Genomic DNA, 22,111 nt, shown 5'->3' on the forward strand with positions numbered 1-22,111 from the left:
AATGTGCACTGCCTAACACCAAAGATCCTTTTCATCATGGACCGAGTGGACTGAGGCTACATCGGCCAGGTTGGGGTCAGGGACAGCTCAAAAGCTCAGTGACTTAAACAAAAAAAGGTTTGTCACTCCTGTTTTCTCTCTAACCCTGGATAGGCAAGGAAGGCTCTCTGGTCCATATTATTGTCATCCTTCCCTGAGGACCTCAGCTGACAGCTGCTATTCGGAGATATTGCTGGTTACCATGGTAGAGAGAAATCTCTGAAGGGTCTCACATCAACAATTAAAAGGCCCCAGAAGTGACATGACACTCCTGTTCACAATTCATTCGCCGAGACTAGTTACTTGGCCCCAGCTGACCACAAGGAGGCCAGTAAGAACAATTGATAGTGTGCAGAACAAAGCAAGAACATAGGACGACCAGCATTGAGGGTCATAGCTGTGGCATTCATTGGAACTTGGATTCTCAGGCCAGAAGCTTTTCAATAAGCTCAAGGCAGCAAATATTCCCATGCATCTGTAAGGGTGCAGCAGAAAACCCAGCACTTGTGAGCGGGTCACAAGGAGATCTAGGACCTCCACTGAGCAGATTCAGACTTGCTCAGGAGAAGTCTTGTAATTTTTGAAAAACAAAGGCATATAATGTTGATCACCAAAGAGAGCAGTAACAATAGTGTTGCAGATGTTCAAAGATTGGATCATTCTGGAATAAAGTTAAGACTGAGTTAGACTAAAAAAAAAATTATATATATATATATGGTATATATATATATATATGTGGTGTGTGTGTGTATATATATATGATTTGGAGGGCACTTCAGGTTACAGAAGAGAGGAAGCGGGGACGAAGGCCCAGAGGTAGAAACGAGGGCTAGATTATTTCAGGACTGCGGAGTTGGCCCGGCTTGTGTTTGCATGTGAGGGTGGGGTTGGGAGAGGAGCCAGATGATGGGTACAGTGCAGCTAGTTCATGGAGGGCTACAGAGAAGCAGGATAGTGGGAGGGAGATCATCTTCCTTCACTAACCCCCTCTAAAACTAAGGCACCTAAATTTCCCAGTCACGCCCTCACATGCCTCTTCCCCAAACCAAGACTCCCAGATGCTCAGTAGCATCCCAGACCCACCGGGCAGTCACTGAACGGAGACAGTAGTAAACCTTGGGTTGCTCCTGATTCCAGCTTTAAGCTTCTTTGATCGCTCCTCCTGCTAAGGAAGAATAATATATTCAAGTTCAAGTGAAATAGCCTCTCGTTGCTAGGGTCAGTTCAGCCTATTTTTATTTTTATTTTTTTGCTATGTAACATCTGTTTTTGAAATTCAGCAGAGACCCTGACTTAAATCTGTTTAACTTAAAAAGCAAAGGAACATCTTGTTTTCATGAATGTCCAGAGGCTGTGTGTCAACAAATAAAAGGTCTGTTTGTGGTATTCAAAGTGGAAGAACTGGTCGGGAGATGGGCTGCCACTGGGAGAGATTTATTGTGGCCTGGTCGTTTCTCGGAATCGGGAACCAAAGTTTGAAGAAAAAAAAAAAAAAAGTGGGCCAGCTTCGTTTAAATCAGCAGATTTCTGTTTGACAGCGGATGAGAATCGCGCTGTTTTGGTAGAAGGTCCCCGAGCTGGGTGGCCACTGGAAAGATGCGCTCTCACTCATTCCTCCTACTTTAGCTCTTGCAGGTGATGTCTAAAGTGGTTCCCTGGGTCAGCATAAATTCCAGCAGATGGCATCTGATAAATCATTATTTGTATATTACTCACGTGGGATCTCAGGTTGAAAAGAAAAGGTGAGACTAGTTCGCCCTCCCTAAACCGGACTAGCTACTTCACTCCTCACAGCATCTTTTGCAGGCAATAGTGGGGAGGAGTTGGATTTATCAGCACTTAGAAAAGTGAGTGTCTGGCACATAGCAGATGTCGTATATATTTGCTTACAAACTAGTCTGCGTGTTTCCTTTATGAACACACATCTGTGTGTGAGTTAATATCATTCCTGTTTGCAAAAGCCAGTACGGCCTGTGTCTTATTCTAGCCTCTCCACCCCAAAACCATTAGGTCATTGCTGTAGTTCTCTCGCACAGCAGCTTGTGTTTTTCCTTCCTAGCCCTTATCCCAATTTGTATTTTATTTATGGCCTGTCTCCACCATCAGACTATCAGCATGATAAGGGCAGGGTAGTCATATTCATAACTTATATGCCCCACCAAACAATGTGGCTAGTATGTGAATGGTACCTTGAAATACTTGTTGAATGCTTTTTATTGATGTTTTCATCATGAAAACAATAACAGTTTCATGGTTGTAGATCCTTAACAACTTTTAACTATATGGGAATTTAAGCACAATGAAGAAAACAATAGAGCTTAAATATACAGAGTTTTTTGTGTGTGACGGCATGCTCACATGAATTTGACCATACACTCTACTGCCTTCAGTAAAGGTCATGGTGGGATGGATCAGTCTAACCATCTCTAAGTTCTTGAAGTTGTCAGGTCACGTCGGCCATTATAGCTGGCCAAGGTTAATGTCATAGCACAAGACAATAGCTCAGTATTTGTTTTTCTCTCAAATAGTTGACTAATTTCTGGTGAAATTCAGTCTGTGACTTTAGCTTCATTTGCTAAATTTCAGCTCACTAAACTACCTAATAAAGGCCGAACAAGGATCTATAGTCAGAAAGATGTTTTGGGCGCCTGGTGGACCTGTGGCTTAATAATATACTCATTCATTTGTCTAGGGGTCCCCATAGACCTTTCTGAAGGTCTCGCAAACTCCAAACATTTCAACTTGAGTGGAAACAAACCGGATTCATTCGCTCTGTTTTGCTTTGGCTGCCTGTGTAGACAGGGTTGAAACGGGAATGATTTGTGAGCTCCAGAGAGTCTCTGGAGACATGCTCATTCGTTTACAAGAGGTGCAGCTCCACAATAGCTCCTTGCTTTGTGTACTTGAAAACATTCCCAAAGAAACAAAGTTGGATGCAGAAAAAATAATGAGAGAAAAGAAAAATAATACTCTGAATTCTGAACAATTCTACTTTAATAGGTTGATTTGTCTGCCAGCTGGCCGTAGTGTGGACTACTTGTAATATACACTTTTGGTAGGCCGCATTTTGTTCTTGGAACTGTTTATATTAGACTGCAGAAACTTAATTATTCTAAAATTGGCAGAACTCGCTTTGGTTACTTAATGCAAAATTGCTTAGTCATCTTTATACATAGTGTGGACAGCATTGTTTAAGTGTGAAAAATTGGGAAATGCAGTGGTGCTCCAAAAAGATTTTTAGGTCAGGTAGAAAGACAAGAAGGTGACATTTTTTTTTTTTTCAAGATGCTTAGCAGTTGGTTGCCACATGTTTTAATTTGACAGGCTAGGTGACTGTTGAGTTGAAGTCCTTGATTGCCAGTAATTTTCTGTTTTCTTTGTGGACTTTGTCGGGAGTAAAAAGCTGCTGCTTCTGCTTCTTAGAATGTATCCTGATCCTAGATTTTTCAAGGTTCGTGGTTACCCAGCAAAAATGGGAGGGACTCTAGCATCAGCTGTCAGATAGCTTTCTTGTTCTCAGAAACAAAGAGGTCATTTCAAGCTGGTTGTCACAAAGATCCCCTCTTAGTCTCTTTTGAGTTTAATATACAGCTTACCACACTTGAACTACTGCCTTCCAAATGCAATACAGATTTATAGGGCTTCGGCAAGAAGTAGGCAGGCAAAATGAGTTTCTTCCTCGTATTTTGGGGTCTGAAGTGGCGCCGAAGGTCTCCCGTTTTTCCAGGAATGCCCATGACAACCTCACACTCTTCCTGTGACCTGGGCTGGGGCTCCTAAGAGAGATGGTGAAAAAAGATAAAAGTCCTCTAGCCAATGGGTACTGACACCAGGCCTGGAAAGTGTAGGTTCCCAAGCAAACATCCAGAACAGGGCCTTCTGTTTCTAATTACTGAGAATGGTTAGAGAGCAAAATCAGGCAACACTTCTTCTTGGACTGATGGAAGCATTTAAATCAGCTCTGAATGTCAGTATGTTCTAATTATGATGGAGCAGTGGCAAGGGATCTCCGGAGGCCTTGGAGATTTGGAGTGTTTCAGGTCAACCCTGATTCTCATTTCTTATTCATCATGTGTCTGCTTTGTTCTTCTTTCTCTTTGAATGGCCCAGAACAAATATATTCCCCTAGTCAGTAATGCCTGATGCTCCTCTTCCTGAAACCAGAATGCCTTTCTAAGGCAAGGTTCTTTTCCACTAGAGGAAAACAACAACTCCAAATCACTCTATAAAATGGAGCTCCAAGGCCCTGGCTAGGCAGCTCAGTTGGTTAGAGGGTCATCCAAATATGCCAAGGTTGCAGGTTCAATCCCTGGTCAGGGCACATACAAGAATCAACCAATGAATTCATAAATAATTAGAATAACAAATCAATGTTTTTCTCTCTTTCTCCCTTTCTCTCTAAAATCAATAATTTTTTTTTAATGGAGCTTCATAGTTGACTACCACCCTCCCTAAATTACTAAATGCTCAAATGGCGCATGGCATTTTGACATGTGTTAGCTGGTTTGTCTGTTTACCAATTAGATACATCGAATAAAGAATGCCCTGGAATCCATTTCAATTCAAAGAATATGAAACTAAAGCTGACTAAAAGATATAACAGTTGGATCTTTGAGGGATTAAAATCTCCTAGGAAAGATAGCTGTGTTCTTAGTAATCAAAATACAAGTGATAGGCTAAGTACTGCAATAGATATATTATGTGGGTATCAGAACAAACTCATGTTAGTAAGTGGTTCAGAGATCCTACAGCCTTGTGCTTAGTCTTCAGCCTATACTGTGAGCCATTCCTGACATGAAGCAAAGTCCAGAAATCCCCACACTAACAAACTGCTGAAACCACCATCTAAATGATTCATGCAAAAGCAAAGAGGAAGCAGTCTAGGTGCTTTTCAATTTATTATTTAACCGCTGTGTAGATTTATATGTTTAAATTATTGATCTATTACGTCCAAGGGACATAATGGATAATATCCCTTGGTTTGGTTTCAAAGCTTTTCATCTTAGATTATAAACTCCTAGAAGATTGTCTGTAACTTGCTTCATAATTCCAGAACACGAGACATGCATTTGATGATCATGATGAATAGAAGTTGAAAAAAAAAAATCAGTAGGGAGTAATTAGTCCCTGGCCAATAATCACATGTCCTTCATGAACAATGACAAAGTACCTCTGAGACATACCTTTGAATTGTTTCCAAAAGTACAAATGGGTTTGCATTCAGCCATCTAAACTCCCTCACCTTGCTAATATCTTGTTTTTGATCACTAAATTAAAAGTGTTTGTTGAAAAACCAATCAGAAAGAGCAGACCCATGGAATGCTGATATTTTTATAATTGGGTAGACCACAAAGGCCAGAGGGTCATGCACAATAGAATTACTGTTGTGTAAAATATTGACACTCTCTGTTCCATGTTTATAATTGATAAAGACCAATGGCCTCTGATCTCTGGTCCCAAATAAACCACTCTTAGGCCTTGTCATGCAATTTGAAGTGTGATCTCTCTTCAGATGGTGTCTCAGCTTCTTTTGTGTTTGCCAAGACTTGTACTTTCTTAGTAGCAAGTGCCCAGTCACATTGAGATGGCCTGATTTAAGAGGCCCTCAACAGAAGAGAGAGGTTACTAATAAGGGAATTAAAAGAGCTCATCGAAGCTGACCTGTACCACACCTCATATTTCATTCCATCTTTTCTAGGAGATTGTAAGATCTTTGAAGACCGACACCATGTCTTACACACCTTCCTGTGCCTGAATGACATAACCTTACTTCACATAGTACAATCATTTTGTATGAGGAGTTGGAAGACCTTACATCATGGCTATCCAACAGAACTTTCTGTGATGACACAAATGTTCCTTGTACTGTCTTCTATGGAAGCCACTAGACACACGTTACTGCAGAGTACTTTATATGGGCTCATGAAGCTGAGGAACTGAATTGCTAATTTTATTTCCTTTTAATTAATTTTTTAATTAAAAAAATTTTTTTTCTTAAGTGAGAAGTAGGGAAACAGAGATACAGACTCCTGCATGCACCCTAATCAGGATCCACTCAGCAAGTCCCTACTGGGGTTACTGTGTCCATCTGGGGCCATTGCTCTGTTGCTTGGCAACTGAGCTATTGTAGTGCCTGAGGCAAGGCCATGGAGCCAGCCATCTGCAGTGCCCGGGACAAACTTGCTCCAACTGAGCCATGGCTGCAGGAGGAGAAGAGAGAGATAAATAAAGAAAAGGGGGAGGAGAGGGGTGACAAAGCAGATGGTTGCTTCTCCCATGTGCCCTGACCAGGAATTGAACCTGGGACATCCACACACTGGGCCAATGCTCTACTGCTGAGCCAACCGGCCAGGGCCATTTTAATTAATTTTAATTCAAATTGCCTCAGGTGACTCATGGCTACTGATTGGACAGCACAGCCATAGAACGTTAAAAATACCTTTTACTGTAGCCATAAACAAATGGCCACTTCATCTCTACCTGACTATTTCCAGTAATAGTGGGTCACACTTTCTCAGCAGCCCTACCCATTGTCACATAATTCTGTGGGGGTCAGGACCCCAACCTTACCACATCAGAATTAGCCTCTGTTATTATACATACATTTAGAAAGCATATATATACAATTTGTTTTTTGCAAAACTATGCATTTTTTTGTACTCGCAAACACAGATCGGTGGAAAAATCTCCATTTTTGCCATAAGGTTGACATCTGTGTCTTTTACTCTGCTCTTGGGACCAAGAGAGCAGCAGTGGCCACATGACCATTCTAAGTTGGCATTAACCTGTGTCTTTCAGCCTAATTCTCCTTGGATTTGCCAAGGAAACGTATTTTTAACTCTCAAAAAGGGCACAGAAGGAATTGTGTTCCAAATTTTCACTTCCCCTCCCTCTTCTAGGAAAACCTTTTGAGTTGGTTTAGAGATCAGTCTAAGTAGTAATCCTGTTTTTTTGCTGATTGGCTGTGGTTAAGGAGCTGATGCCAAAGTTTTGTATGGCTTAGTCGCCTTTCTTTAAATGGCGATAAATCTACTTTTTTCACTTGGGAGGGTCAAACAATGCTAGCCATAGAGCTTTGGACAATATAAAGTGCTCCAAATAACAAGGTAGCACTTGTGATAACATTGTAAGATGCAACTACATTTTTTAAATGTGTGGGTTTCCCTGGAGTTGAAAGTTAGCATATATAAATACCATTATTTTACAAATCTACAATGCCGGAAGTGTCCACTAAATAGAACGAAGAATCTTGCAAATGGAAAAATACAAATAGAGACCAAGCAATGAGAAAAGACTGAGCAGGAAAGGGAGGGAAAAACAAGACAGGACATAACCCGTTAGCTCTTAGGAGGGCTTTGTGTTCTAGATTCCACTGATGAGAGAAAAGAAACACCTGAAGAAGTCAGAGTTCCTCAGGGTATTCCTATTCACCCTGATGTCTAAATTGCTGGTCTTCACAAATGTGCCTTGATGATTTCATGTATTTTTTTTTTTAAGTAGCACAGGTTTTTGGAACAAGATGGTGAAGGTTGAGGAGCTCAAGTTAAATCCAAACTGTATGTTACAATCCATGGGTTTATTTGGTTTTTGAGTCCCAAATGAACCCTTCAGTTCAGCAAAGAGCAAGGCAGGTTGATAAATTGGATTTTTTTTTAAAAAGGACAAGAGTTCATTGTCAGAAAGAAAACACACCAGACTCACTGTGTAACTACTGCAAATGTGGGTTTGTGTAACTTCTGAGATTCACATATAATCTATTACCAAGGTCTTTAATTCTTTTTGTAAACACTGATTTGTCAATAAACTACAGAGATAAATCAGCTTGAGTTACACTTTTGATTCTCTGGATGTTAATCTAGAATAAAAGTCTAATGGTTTACAACTGCCTTTTGCCATTGATGATCGTTCGTCTCTTCCTTTGGGAGAGTAAGAGGGAGAGAACACAGTCTGAGTGGTAGAAGATGAAAAAAAGAAAAAAAGTCTACTTTTTCAGATCAGCTATAATTCCTAAGTGCCTATCATGTTGCGATAGTGAAAAAAAATTTGAGGCTGTATCTATTCACAAATGGTCTTAAGAATAAAGCATGTAGAAAGTAAAATATCAATAAAAATATTTAAATACTAGATAAGACTATTGAGGAGCTGTGGCGAGTCAGTATATTATTAATTACCAAAATGAGCGATAGATAGTCAAGGAGGGTGATTCCACTTCCAAGCGAGAGTCCACAAGAAAGGCATTGTGAAAGAAGTGAAACTTGCACCAGAAATTCATCATTGAATAGAGTATGGGCAGTGAAGAGAATAGGGAGCCCATTCCAATGGGTGGAATGGTATTAATAATGAAAGTGCAGAGGGGGGAAATGGTATGACACAGTTGAGAGGCAATAAAATATTTTTAATTAGGATGCCAACAGATGGTCTGCTTGAGAGAAGCTTAATGCTTTCTAAATCAGCAAATTAGAAGAGAACACACTTAGATATCAAATCATTTAGACCTGGAAGGGAGAAAATATGGATGTGTCATGTGTGATACATCTATCTTTCCTGGATTAGAAAGGAGGTATAGACCCATTATATTGCATGGAGTAGGATGAAACCTTGGACATCATCTGGTCTAACCATCACATTTTGCAGTGAAGAAAAGCTTAGAGAGGGCCAGTACATCTCCTAACTCTGAGTCAGGCCATCGTTTGTCAAGGATTGTAGTGGAGGGCAAACAAAGGATTAGGGAGAGTTAAAATGACTTGAAGAGCAGGGGGTAGGGAGAATGATGGAGTATGTCACACCCAGAAATCACTCAGCACGTGTAGTATGAAGAGAAGCATCTCTGAGTTGCCATAATGACCCAACTAAAATGAACACAAACTATTAGGAGAGACGATACATGGCCCCTGACTTTCTTTCCCAAAGCCCCGGATCTCATGAACAAAAACTAAAAAGCAGATAACAGGTGTGACCCAAGGTAGAGGATGGGTATGATAGGCTTGGTAGGAGCTTACAGAAGCAAGAAAGTCTGAAATATAAGTGCCAGGAAGTTCTTTTGGAAGCTAAAGTAACTTATCCAAAGTCCCCGACACAACAGGTTTTATTCTAGATGCATTTCAGGAGCAGTACTGGTATTGCCCCCAGACCCCCAAGGACTGTCCCCAACCCATTCAGTTTATGATAATTTGAAGGTAGATTGGACTTGCCTTTCACCACATGGCTTCTTCCTCTGATAACTGAGCACTTATGGTGTCATTACCAAAAGGAAGGGCAGTGCGTTGAGTGATTTGAAATCTGTAACACTGACTTATTGCTTAATTACTCAGCAGAGGTGTGTCCTGTTTTAAGAATATCCCATATGTAAGAACCCACATTGAAAAGACAGCTCTCAATCCATGTGTTTTGTTTTTGTTTTGTTTTGTTTTTGACAGAGACAGAAAGAGTCAGAGAGAGGAACAGATAAGGACAGACAGACAGGAAGGGAGACAGATGAGAAGCATCAATTCTTCATTGAGGCATCTTAGTTGTTCAATGATTGCTTTCTCATATGTGCCTTCACCAGAGGGCTACAGCAGAGCAAGTGATCCCTTGCTCAAGCCAGAGACCTTGGGCTCAAGCCAGCCAGCAACCATGGGGTCATGTCTATGATCCTATGCTCAAGCCAGCAACCCTTCACTCAAGCTGGTGAACCCACACTCAAGCTGGACGAGCCTGCACTCAAGCCAGTGACCTCGGGGTTTCGAACCTGGGTCCTCCATGACCCAATCTGACGCTCTATCCACTGTGCCACTACCTGGTCAGGCTAGATTCATGTGCCTTTGTAAAGCAATTTTTCTACTTTACAGAAGGAGTCATATCAGAGTTCTTTCAATAGTTTGACTGGAATCCCCCCAGCACAAAGATTTAGATTTTCATAAAACTTTTCAAAACCCCATTTGTCCCATCCATGATCGTAACTCCTTTAGCCGGCATTTCTCTTTTGGGCTACTCTGTCCATTTCTGACACTCCAGCATCTCTCTGCCCTGACATTTCATCACATCATTGGTTGGGAGCTTGTCATCCACTGGGGTTAGGGGAGGAAATGAGAGATTGCTAACTGGGGACATGGGAGCTACTGCTCTCAAGAGAGGAGAGAGGAATTCTACCCAGACATGGCCACCCTTATATAAGATCAGTGCCAGTACAGTTCAGAGAAGCTTTGTGATATAAGGGTAAAGATTAAGAAAAATCTTCAGTTCCATGCTGATGTGAGACCAAGCAAGAGCCATCTTCACAAACACACAGAGCTTTTCTCCCCCACACAACATGCACACACACCCCAACAGAGACCCACACCCCATGGTATATATCAGCAGATGGTGATTGCTCTTTTTCCTCAGATACACCCACAACACATCTACAAACATAAGGCAGAAAAGCACTTGTCTATGCAGATGTATTCTCTCCCGCCCCCCACCCTAGTGACCCTCTTGCATAATCAGCAGCATTCGTATGAGTAAATAACTAGATAGGTATAGACTCTATACCTATACTATACTATACTAACCTCTATACTATAGTATAGAGGTTTTCTAGGGTTGGAAAAAAAAAAGCTTACGTAAGTAATAAAAGGTGAGGAGTAGAAGGGGAGAATGGGTAGTAGAAAAAGAATTTGTGTGAGTCGAGAGCCAGGGAGGCTGGCCAGCCCAAGTGACCGCAAGAGGTTAGTCAGTTTCACTTCCCTCTGAGTCCTCCAAGATCCCACCAGCCATGTCCACCTTCCGCCTGCTGCTCGGGAATAGTTCTTTCACTGCTCATTAGCACCTCTGCCAGGGGTATAGGCTGAGGCTGGGACCCCTGTGGCTCGCAGGGAGCCAGCCGGACTGTTTAGCTTGGATGCCAGGGAGCTGAGGCTTGGAGGATGTTCTTCAAGCTACTCGGATAAATGAAGAAAAGAGAAATTGTTTGCTTACAGACAGACCTCTTTCTCCCATTTCTGTTTGCTGTCGCTATAGTTATTTGAGAAGTGGCTTCATAGACAACAAAAGACTTTATTGAAGAAAGGAAGGGGTAGAGTTGGGGTGGAGTTGACTCTGTCGCCACTCGGAGGGACCCAGGTTTGGTCCCAGGGCCCAGAGGGCTGTCCTCACACACCCTGCACTGTGCTCCGAGCAGGAGCCCATCCGGGGGACCCTCAGTTCACCTTTTTAAAAAATTTTAATTACTATGATGGAATCAGGCTGGAAGATGTAGAGAAATTTCTTTATGGTTGATGATATATATATACATATGTCTATATGTATGTATTTTTTAAAGGGAAACATTTTTTTCTTCATAACTAACAACTTCTTAGAATGTCCTCCTGATAAGAATAGATAGAAAACACCCTCAAATGATAAAACCCCAAAGAAACACTAGCATTTGAATTTCTAAAAGACTTGTAAGCAGTAAAAATAATAGCCCGAGGGAGAAGTAAGGGGAAAATTCAAACACTGGCTAGTTTTGTTTTTGTTGGCTGAGGGTTTTATTTTTATTTTTGTTTGTGTGTTTTTGTGTTGTTTTTTTTTTAGGGGGAAAATGCTTGGGGGAATAAAAACCCTGACAATTTATTTAAGAAGGGCTCTGAACTTGGTTTGGAAACCGAAGCTTTGTATTTTATTCCCTCAAAGATGCGTTAGGGGGCTGGCTTTTCGGTTCCGCCGGGCTCCTTAATTTTTTTACGCGGAGCAAATGGCTTGTCTCATGTGCACAGAGAAGGCTGGAAAATATTTTTTGTGATCTGAGTGCAGCAAAGAGTCTAGGATTCCAGAGGAAGTGGAGGCCTCCCGTTCCACACAGGAAACAATCTTCAAGCAGGCCTTAAATGCCAGATTCCAGGCCGAGTTTAACTAACCGCTGACAGCTCTGTAAACAAAGCAAGGACAAAAAGAGCCCGCTTCCCCTTTTCTGGTAGTCATTTTGGGTTTGGGGGCTGCAGGGGAAATTCTGGAATACTTGACTCCATGGCACAGAAAGGCAGGGGAAGCGGGCTCCTCCGTTGAAGATCTGGAAAGGGAGACTCGTTCTGGGATTCAAACCATCACGGAGGAGGTAGGAGAGGGGAAAACCGTCGGATTACCCTGAGCCGGGATTTTTAAACTCTGGAAACAGCTTGATCATAATGTAACCGCTTTAAAAAAAAAAAAATGCTGCTACGTGAAGTTTATTCAAGGTAGTGTTGCTGAGGTCTTTATCATCATTCTGATATTCACACTCTTTTAGATTATGCTAGTGATGCCTGGCTCCTTGTATTATTTTGTTTCTTTTACTTTTAGTTCCTACACGACCTATTCCCTCTCTTGCCACTCTTTTCTTTTTTTCCCCTCTTGTTTGTTTTTCCCTCTCTTTGTTCACTCTTTCATAACGTTCGTCTCCATAGTGTTCAGCAAATTACAAAGAACTAAAACCTTTCAGTAGCTCTTACGTGATCTCATCAATATTTCAAGTCTTCAAAACTTGTCTCCTGAGGTCTTTACTTATTTATTTATTTTTAATTGAAATCCTGGAATCTTACTTACTTGTCACTAATAGTTTTATGAATTAGTCTGAAATTAATACATAAAAGACTCCCCGGGCTCAGGAGTCAGAAATTGATCATTAAGCTACCTTACCTGGTCTTCTAAGGTGTTTTTCTTAAAAGTAAAGAAAAAAATGAGGGAATGAAAAAAACGGGAGGGGGGATGGGCTACAAGCTATTCACGGGAGATAATAACTCTGACTCATAGATGATGTTGATTCCACCTCCTCCTCTCTAGGACCCAGACATCATCTGGTCTCCCTGAACCTGAATCCACACCATGGATGATTTTGAGCGTCGCAGAGAACTGAGGAGGCAAAAGCGGGAAGAGATGCGCCTGGAAGCGGAAAGGTAAGAATCTAGGGTTGGAAAATCGTTTTTGTCTTGTGTTATTAAACCACATTGGTTTCAGGCTACCAGGAGCATCACAGCAGAAGGGCAGCATGTATTGTCCACTAGCCAGTTTGCAGCAGCAGTTATGGAAATTGTGCCTGTTAGTACTCCAAAGGCTGACTTAAAAAAAAAACAAGCATCAAGAAAAAGAGAGATTAGAGAAGAATCACATAGCTGCAGTACCCGATGCCTTTCAGAGTGGAATGTTTAAATGACAGAGTCAAGGTGTGGATAAAAGTTTTAGAAACAGTTATAATATTAAAATGACCTAAACATGACAAATATGGAATGCTGAAACCATTTAGGAAATGGGAGTCTTTGGTCTAAAAAGGTAAAAAGGCAGTAAGTCCCAGATGGATCTGTGACACTTTTATTCTTTTTAGCAATCCATGTATTGTGGGTTAATAGCTTCTAGGTATGTTACTGTGGAGATTCTGAGTCTGGTTGGAAGCTGTTACATTGTGTGAGGTTGTGTGAGTCCTCTGTCCTGGTCACTTCAAGGGCAGGTTAGGGAAATAAAACAATGACATGTGAAGCACAGGACATAAATGCATATTTTCCATTTTTTGGCCTCAGAGCAAAGAACAGTGGCATTTAATGTGGCTTAAATCAGATGATCTCTTGAGAAAGCAGAACAGGCATTCACAGGAGAAAAAATGTTAAAACAGTGATCGCCAAATCAAATCAGTGTTGCCTCACAGTAATTCCAGTGCAGAGGAGAAGGTAGAAGTGAGGGTGTCTTCACGATTCTGCAGTAGAGTACTGGAACTCATGCCTATAACAAAAAGTATTCGAGGCCATCGGCTCTACTTGTATGGGGAATGCAAAAGAAGAAGATAAAATGTCTTTGATTTACTTGGTCAGAGCAGGCTGCTGTTCATGAAATGCCTATGCACATACATGCATGGCACCATGCACTGTACCCGGGCTCTGTGGGTTCAAATCCCCGCTCTGCCACCACCGAGCTGTATTGGGCATGAGTGAGCAAGTGATTTCACTCTAAATCCCAGCTGCCTTATTTGTAAAATAGGCTTAACATCTCAAACGTTTGTGGTGGTTGTTGTAAAGATGACTGAGCTTCATGAATGACCTCATAGTAGGCTTCCATAAACAATAGTTATTATTATTTTTTTTAATTTTAGCTTTAACCATTATCATTAGCTAAACAAGTAAAAAACAAAATATCCTTATAGCCAGAATTGAACATGAGCTCCCAGAGAAGAAAGGCTGTCATTATCACATGATAAAATTAGCCAGGGAAAGCCCCTTGGGCAAGCTTAGCCATGGCGGAAGTCATGATGGTGGCGAAGAGTAAAAAGGGAGCCGTGTAGGTGAGGGATCACACCAGCAAAAGCCCAGAGGTGGAAATAAAACACCTGGTGCAAGAACCGTGTTGAGTGATTGGGAAAGCAGAAGTTGTACTTGTACGTCTTGGATGTTTCGGTATTGTATGGGCGATAGGCAGAGAACTTAGCAGGGGAGCCATGTACGATGAAAATACATCAGACAATGTTATCTATGGTGGACTAGAGTGGGGATCCCAGCACTGAAAGAGTTAGGATGGTGCATACAGTAATGAGGGCCTGAATCAGGGCAGCGAGTATGTGAATGAAGATCGAATAGGAGAGTCTTTATAGCGGGAGACTTAGCTAAGCTTTCAGGAGAGGGAGAAACTCAAAGACAATGCCAAGGAATAGAAGTCTGAGGAGCTGGAAAGAAAGCCCCCTGCATTGTCCCACCTGGGAAACTGGGACGGGTTCCATTCTTGGGTGGGCATGGGGGGGGGGTGTCTAATATCAGCTAGAAACCACATCTGAATGGAGATTTCCTCCAGGCATTAGGAGGTAGAAATTTTCAAGGTTTGTTCAGCAAGGGAGAGAAATTACTATAAAAGAAATACCTTTGGCTACACTTAGTATGGCAGGAGTTACACAAAAGCTGAAGGTGGTTGGAAGTGATGGTGGCAGAATGCAAGCACAGAGAGAGCAAGAGGCCACAAAGACATAATGAAAACCATCGGCGAAGACTGAAATGATCAAGGCAGTAGGAAGAACCAGGGAGAGTATTGAGGGCCCCAGAGCTGAGTGGACACTGTGGCCATGGTCAGCATCCAGGCTCCATAGAACATACCTCTTTATTCTCTCCAATAAGGTGTTATTTGGCCTCCAGTTCCCTTGAAAGCCCACACAATATCTTTACCCAATGAGTATGTCTTAAGCACCAGCCAAGTTTCAGTGTGTGTGTTAAGGACAGGAAAGAGAACGGTGTGATAGGAGCAGACAAAGTGTCTGCCTTTATGCCCCTCCTGGGAAATTTGGAGACCAAAGTCCAGCAGGATCAGAAAACAGACCAGGCAGAGTGTGGGGGCAGGGCCTAGCAGAATGGCGTTGGGAGGGACTCAGGAATGAGGACAGGAAATCAGGCATCAGGCTAGATCAATATCATCAGTGTCTTTGCCTTCTATGTGAATAAGCACACAGGGAATCAATGTGTAGGAATGTTAGCACTAACTTGATGTGGTTAGAGCCATGCTGTAATTAGAGTGCATAAACCAGGTCTCTTTAGAACCAGAATTTTGCCTAAGAATTTTCCACACAGCTGCATAGTCATTCCTTCCAGTTTTTTGGTTTTGTTCTGTTTTATGTGGAAGGATATGTCTTCCTGTCTTCCTTTAATGTCAATCTTAAAAGGAATGCACCCCATGAAGCTTAGGAAGGTATCTTTCATAACCTAAAATAAATTTACACAACTGTACCCTACCCTTGTTTAACTCCCACTTCTCTCTGTATTAATTCTTTTGGGGTATGATATGCCATCTGATTTCTTTCTTTTTTTGAGAAAAGTGCTTAAGTACTTTCTTGCATTCATACCCTTTTGTGTTTCAAGGTGAGAACCTTTTCATTCTCTTACTCCGGGCTCTGGTATGTAAGTCTGTGTTTACCTTTTAGGATTTTGTAAAATCAGATCATTTATGGGAATTATGAAGGTCCAGCCAACTTTGATGGGAAAGTTCAGGGTGTGTACAGGAAACAGATGGCCAGAACTAGAAACCAAGGGCTGCCTAGAATCGTGGTTTCAATCTGAAGATAAAGGGCATATAAGATTTTGGGTGTGTCCCTTTTCCTTTAGCTTTAGAATTTGGCTTAGACCTTGGCTTTCTCATCTGTCACAGGAGCTGGTATTTTCTTTGGGGGATTGATAGTCATTTTTACTTTCCTTTGGCTTTTGGTATCACCTAATTTTCTTTTACAATGGTCCTATATGACTTAATATAAAATCAAATAAAACAATAAAGCAATTTTTCAGTTTGGAAAATGTGATTCTATGGATCCTACCGATTATACCTGAGAAGACCTGACTCCCCTTTGGGTTTAGGGAAATAAAGAACTCAGCCCTGATAGGGAGTGGCATAGCAAACACGGAGTGGCCCCGGGGCTCAGAGCTGCAGGTTCTATAACTCTCTCTTTCAACAAATGTTTACTGGGCAGCTACTCTGCTCCACACTGTATATTGAGCACTGAGCATAGAGCAAAAGAATGACAGAATGGGGAAGAGTGAGTGTAATGCTTTTGAACCTATATTATTAAACCAAGTGATGATCAGGAAACTATATTTTTATATCTTCAAATAGAATATGTACTCTGATATTTACTGATACTTCCCAAAGATGGCTTATGCCTTTTGATTTTTTAAAATTCGATTTGTTGTTCCACTTATTTATGCATTTATTGGTTGCTTCTTGTATGTGCCCTGACCAGGGATCTAACCTGCACTCTTGGTGTATCGGGATGATGCTCTCACCAGCTGAGCTACCTGACCAGGGCCAGCTTATGCATGTTATACCCCTGTAGACTGTGTGGGGGAGAGAATCTGTGATTTTCCATCTGTTACCTACAAAGGCTTTCCAAATAAAAAATGCCCTGTTATTTTAATTAGTTGTTATTGAGTTTGACTAGCAGGTGCAGTTCTACTTTGCAATGATAAATCATTTAAAACTTGTACTCTCACCAGATGTTATAACTACAAGTTAAAAAGCGAGCCAGACTCTCATGCATTTTACTCCTCAGAAATAGGTCTCTGTGCCCTGCTTTCATGTGCTCGGGCCTAGCATGAACTCACCGCAGCACGGCTGCCCTGAGACAGGCATGCACACACCTCGTTCCCAGGGTTTGCAGTCCAGTCCATTTCAAATCCTCCAGCTTTCCATAACCTAAACCCCTGGTCAGCAAACTGCGGCTCGCGAGCCACATGCAGCTCTTTGGCCCTTGAGTGTGGCTCTTCCTCAAAATACCACGTGCGGGCGCTACCTCGATAAGGAATGTACCTACCTATATAGGTTAAGTTTAAAAAATTTGGCTCTTGGGCCCTGGCCGGTTGGCTCAGTGGTAGAGCATTGGCCTGGCATGTGGGAGTCCTGGGTTTGATTCCCAGCCAGGGCACACAGGAGAAGCGCCCATCTGCTTCTCCACCCCTCCCCCTCTCCTTCCTCTCTGTCTCTCTCTTCCCCTCCCGCAGCCAAGGCTCCATTGGAGCAAAGTTGGCCCGGGCGCTGAGGATGGCTCTGTGGCCTCTGCCTCAGGTGCTAGAATGGTTCTGGTTGCAGCAGAGTAACGCCCCAGATGGGCGGAGCATCACCCCCTGGTGGGCATGCTGGGTGGATCCCGGTCGGGCACATGCGGGAGTCTGTCTGACTGCCTCCCCGTTTCCAACTTCAGGGAAAAAAAAATGACTCTCAAAAGAAATTTCAGTCGTTGTACTGTTGATATTTGGCTCTGCTGACTAATGAGTTTGCCGACCACTGACCTAGACTATGAACCCAGGTAATCGAGAACATTCTTCCCTTCTTTATTCTGCCCCTTAGCCTGTGCATCATTTTGCTCTTCACCTTGACCTTGTCCTTGCTTTTGCTTTCCCACTGAATCCTTCAGATGAGGTCTTTAGATTGGTCGAAGGTACTTCATTAGGTCATCAAAAAATGTATCAAATATTTACAAAGTACAAAATACTATATTGAACCACAGGGGTGAGTGGTCACTAGTCCAGACAATGTCCCAGTAGTCACCAGGCTCATCTCTTAGGTCTATTAGGAACTTGAGAGCAATCTTGAGACTGAAAGAGATAGAAAAAAATTTCAGTGGGCAGAATGCATTGAGCAGGTAATCAGGGAAAATCCAAATGCATTGTTTCTGCACAAAAGATACCATTTGTTCACATCTCCAATTAAATGGTATTTTTGAATCAATTACTCTTTGAAGAAACAATTCGCTTTGCTATTTATAATTCTTCACCTATCTCATGAGAAGAAAACATTAATAGGCATGTTCTGCTTCCCTTTCTGTTTCTGTGTTTTATCTAATTCCCTCTCTGTCTTTGTCTCTATTTCTTGGTGCATCTTAATGGATTTTGCCCTGGTCCATGTGCATTTTCATTGACACTTGATTGACTTGTCTTCCTATCTCCTCCCATCCATACACCTAATCTGTTTACTTTGGATTTTAGACGTGTTGGGCAGCTAAAATATATTGTGCTCACTTTGTTAAAGATGGCGCTGCCCATGTGGAAGCCCATCGCCCAGATGATAATATTATTTGCCCTTCTTGCTTGGGATGGGCATGATTATATTAATGTGTGTTGGGGGAGGGCTTTCGCACCAAAAGATTTTAAAAGGAAGAGAGATCACGTTTTTCTGGGGAAGAGGGATTACATTCTAGGAGGTGAGCAGAGAGGAGAGCAGAGAAAGGCCACATGGAGGAGAGGAGAAGCAGCCAAGATGGCAGAATGCTGAAAGAGAAGCCAGTTTGTGCAGAGAGAAGGAGATGGGGAACAGAGGTGAATAAGTCTGGTGAGTTAGAAACCTTCGATTCTAGGAAATTCGGATAAATCAGTAGCTTTGTGAGTGCTGAATGAGTGGGTTCTGGAGCCCAGTGTGTGTTTTTACTTGCCCGCTGGGTGCAAGCTAGGAGTAAAGTTAATGGCCCACCAGTTCTTGGCTCTGTTGTTTCATTACCGTCTGTCCAAATCTAATGCGAACCTGCATGGGCCAGGTGGCTGCGATGGTGGCCGTGGCTACTGGCTTTACAAGATGGATGTGCTTTTGTATCCTCGGGGAATAACATAGTATCCTCGGGGAATAACATAATTCTGGTAAGGAATGGGGAATGTTTTCAAAGGGGTCAAATTCAACTTTTTCCTAGTCAACAAGTACAAAACAATGTTAGGCCTTTGTGTGTGTCTGCAAAGATGAACCGATTACAACTCCAACAGTAGGTATGTCTGAGTAGAATGTGCATGCTCTATATAATGGAAGCAACACTGAGAAGCATGGTAGGAAGAGGTATAAAGCTTAGCAGTCAAGAGTATGCGCTGTTGCATTAGGCAGCTGTGCTGTAAAATTCCAGGTCTGCCACTTATTAGCTACATGACCTTACAAGTTAACCTTCTGTTTCCTCATATTTAAAATGGGGGAACCCTGGCTGGTTGGCTCAGTGGTAGAGCGTCGGCCTGGCGTGCAGAAGTCCCGGGTTCGATTCCCGGCCAGGGCACATAGGAGAAGCGCCCATCTGCTTCTCCACCCCTCCCCCTCTCCTTCCTCTCTGTCTCTCTCTTCCCCTCCCGCAGCCGAGGCTCCATTGGAGCAAAGATGGCCTGGGCGCTGGGGATGGCTCCTTGGCCTCTGCCCCAGGTGCTAGAGTGGCTCTGGTCGCAACAGAGCGAGGCCCCGGAGGGGCAGAGCATCGCCCCCTGGTGGGCAGAGCGTCGCCCCCTGGTGGGCGTGCCGGGTGGATCCCGGTCGGGCGCATGCGGGAGTCTGTCTGTCTCTCCTCGTTTCCAGCTTCGGAAAAAAAAAAAGAAATGGGGGAAATAATAGTACCTATCTCCTAGGAATTGTGTGGGACTATGAAGATATAAAGGGATAGTACTAATCATCTCACGTTTATTAGATAATTATTATGTATTGAATTATTACTATTATTTATGATGCATTTATTCAACAAACATAACTATTAATTAGTACTATTATCTATTTTGATTCTCTGTAACATACAAAGAAGTGAAGATACATTTTCTATTTACCATAAAACAAAATGAAAACAAACCATGAAGCTTTTCTTTCTGCACTTCTCAGAGGGTACAAGAACTTAGGATGGTAGAGAGCAGGAATTGGCTGTTGAGCGAAGTTTTGGGTGGGTGTGATTGGTAACAATGTCTGAGTAAGGATTGCATTGTCTTAGGTAGAAGAAGAGTTAATGCCATTTCACGCTGAGCCTTTCTTTTCCATTGGGCCAAAGGGATTTTTAAACTCCCCTGTATCTGTGGAGAAACCCACAGCAATGCTTTACCCATGAAGCGATCTGAAGTGCACATACTCCTCTGCTCAGAGTTTGGTTCGTTTTTACAACAAGCAGGTCTCTCACTTGGCAAGACATGAGCGCCTTACAGTCCCAGCTCATGCTCTCCACACCCAGCGTGAGTTGTTCCTTCCAATCCGAAGAAAGGCCCCTATTGGAGAGTTGTGTTATCAAATTCGGTTGCTCCCAGACATAAATCAAGGGAATAAAAACACTCTTGCTGTTGTCATTGTTCATACATTTTTATGGACCTCTGAAATACTGATGATTAGATATTAGAAAGTAAATATTTTTACTGTGCTAGAAAGAAAAAACAATTTTAAAAAATGTATTGGGGGCCCTGGCTAGTTGGCTCAGGGGTAGAGTGTCAGCCTGGCATGTGGATGTCCTGGGTTTGATTCCCAGTCAGGGCATACAGGAGAAGCAACCATCTGCTTTTCCACCCCTCCCTCTCTTCCTTCTTTCTCTCTTTCACTCTCTATCTCTTTCTTTCCCTCCCACAGCCATGTCTTGGTTGGAGCAAGTTGGCCCCCATCACTGAGGGTGGCTCCATGGCCTCCTATCAGGTGCTAAAATAGCTTAGTTGCCAAGCAATGGCTCTAGATGGGCAGAACATCACACTGTTGGGGGCTTGCTGGGTGGATCCTGGTCGGGGTGCATGTGGGCATCTGTCTCTCTGCCTCCCTACTTCCCACTTAAGAAAAAAAAATCCACCGGGGCTACATTGTCCCCTCCCAGAACACTATCACTGAAACTTTTTTATGTGATTTAATACTGCAGCCAATCAATGATTATACAACATGCATGCACACATGAAATCACTTTTACTCACAGTGTTTAGCATTGTGACCTTGAAATGTTAAATCAAAACCTTATCAAATGAAATTTTTTGTTATTCTGTAATCAGAACATTACTTTCCCTTAGGAAGTTAAAGAAAATATTTCTTCAAACATGTCTAAATTATTAAAGTAGCTAAATTTGCTCAAAACTTCAGACCAGGCCCTGGCCGGTTGGCTCAGTGGTAGAGCGTCGGCCTGGCGTGCAGGAGTCCCAGGTTCAATTCCCGGCCAGGGCACACAGGAGAAGCACCCATCTGCTTCTCCACCCCTCCCCCTCTCCTTCCTCTCTGTCTCTCTCTTCTCCTCCCGCAGCCAAGGCTCCATTGGAGCGAAGTTGGCCCGGGCGCTGAGGATGGCTCTATGGCCTCTGCCTCAGGTGCTAGAATGATTCTGGTTGCAACGGAGCAACGCCCCAGATGGGTGGAGCATCGCCCCCTGGTGGGCATGCCGGGTGGATCACGGTCAGGCGCATGCGAATGTCTGTCTGACTGCCTCCCTGTTTCCAACTACAGGAAAAACAAAACAAAACACTTCAGACCAGTTTTCACTAACCTAAGAATTCCCCTAGTCCTAAAAGTATCCCACTTTGTGGTGATCAGTGGAGCATTGAGTCCAGGTCGTGGTGCAGTGGATAGAGCGTCTGACTGGGATGCAGAGGACCTGCGTTCGAGGCTCCGAGGTCGCCAGCTAGAGGGCGAACTCATCTGGTTTGAGCAAGGCTCACCAGCTTGAGCCCAAGGTTGCTGGCTTGAGCAAGGGGTCACTCATTCTGCTGTAGCCTCCGGGTCAAGGCACATATGAGAAAGTAGTTGATGAACATCTGAGGTGCCACAATGAGGGATTGATGCTTCTCATCTCTTTCCCTTCCTGTCTGTCTGTCTGTCTGTCTGTCTCTCTCTCTCTCTCTCTCTCTCACACACACACACACACACACACACACACACACAAAGAGTCCAGGACCTACCCAAG

At 42.8% G+C, this 22,111-nt stretch overlaps 1 protein-coding gene across 6 annotated transcripts in view; it reads left to right on the forward strand.

Moving 5' to 3' along the window:
- Window positions 1-22,111, forward strand: part of CALD1 (caldesmon 1) — a 215,184-nt gene that overhangs the window by 104,592 nt on the left and 88,481 nt on the right. For 5 of the 6 annotated variants that reach the window (XM_066362748.1, XM_066362746.1, XM_066362750.1 and 2 more), the window contains exon 3: window positions 12,799-12,911. In XM_066362748.1, the coding sequence (XP_066218845.1) occupies window positions 12,841-12,911 (71 nt within the window). In that variant the 5' untranslated portion in view covers window positions 12,799-12,840. Of the gene's footprint in view, window positions 1-11,718; window positions 12,095-12,798; window positions 12,912-22,111 lie in introns of those variants that run through there. The other variant, XM_066362749.1, reaches the window with a different exon arrangement.

Source organism: Saccopteryx leptura, chromosome 2 (genome assembly GCF_036850995.1).
Source record: "Saccopteryx leptura isolate mSacLep1 chromosome 2, mSacLep1_pri_phased_curated, whole genome shotgun sequence".
In the NCBI taxonomy this organism is placed as follows: domain Eukaryota; kingdom Metazoa; phylum Chordata; class Mammalia; order Chiroptera; family Emballonuridae; genus Saccopteryx; species Saccopteryx leptura.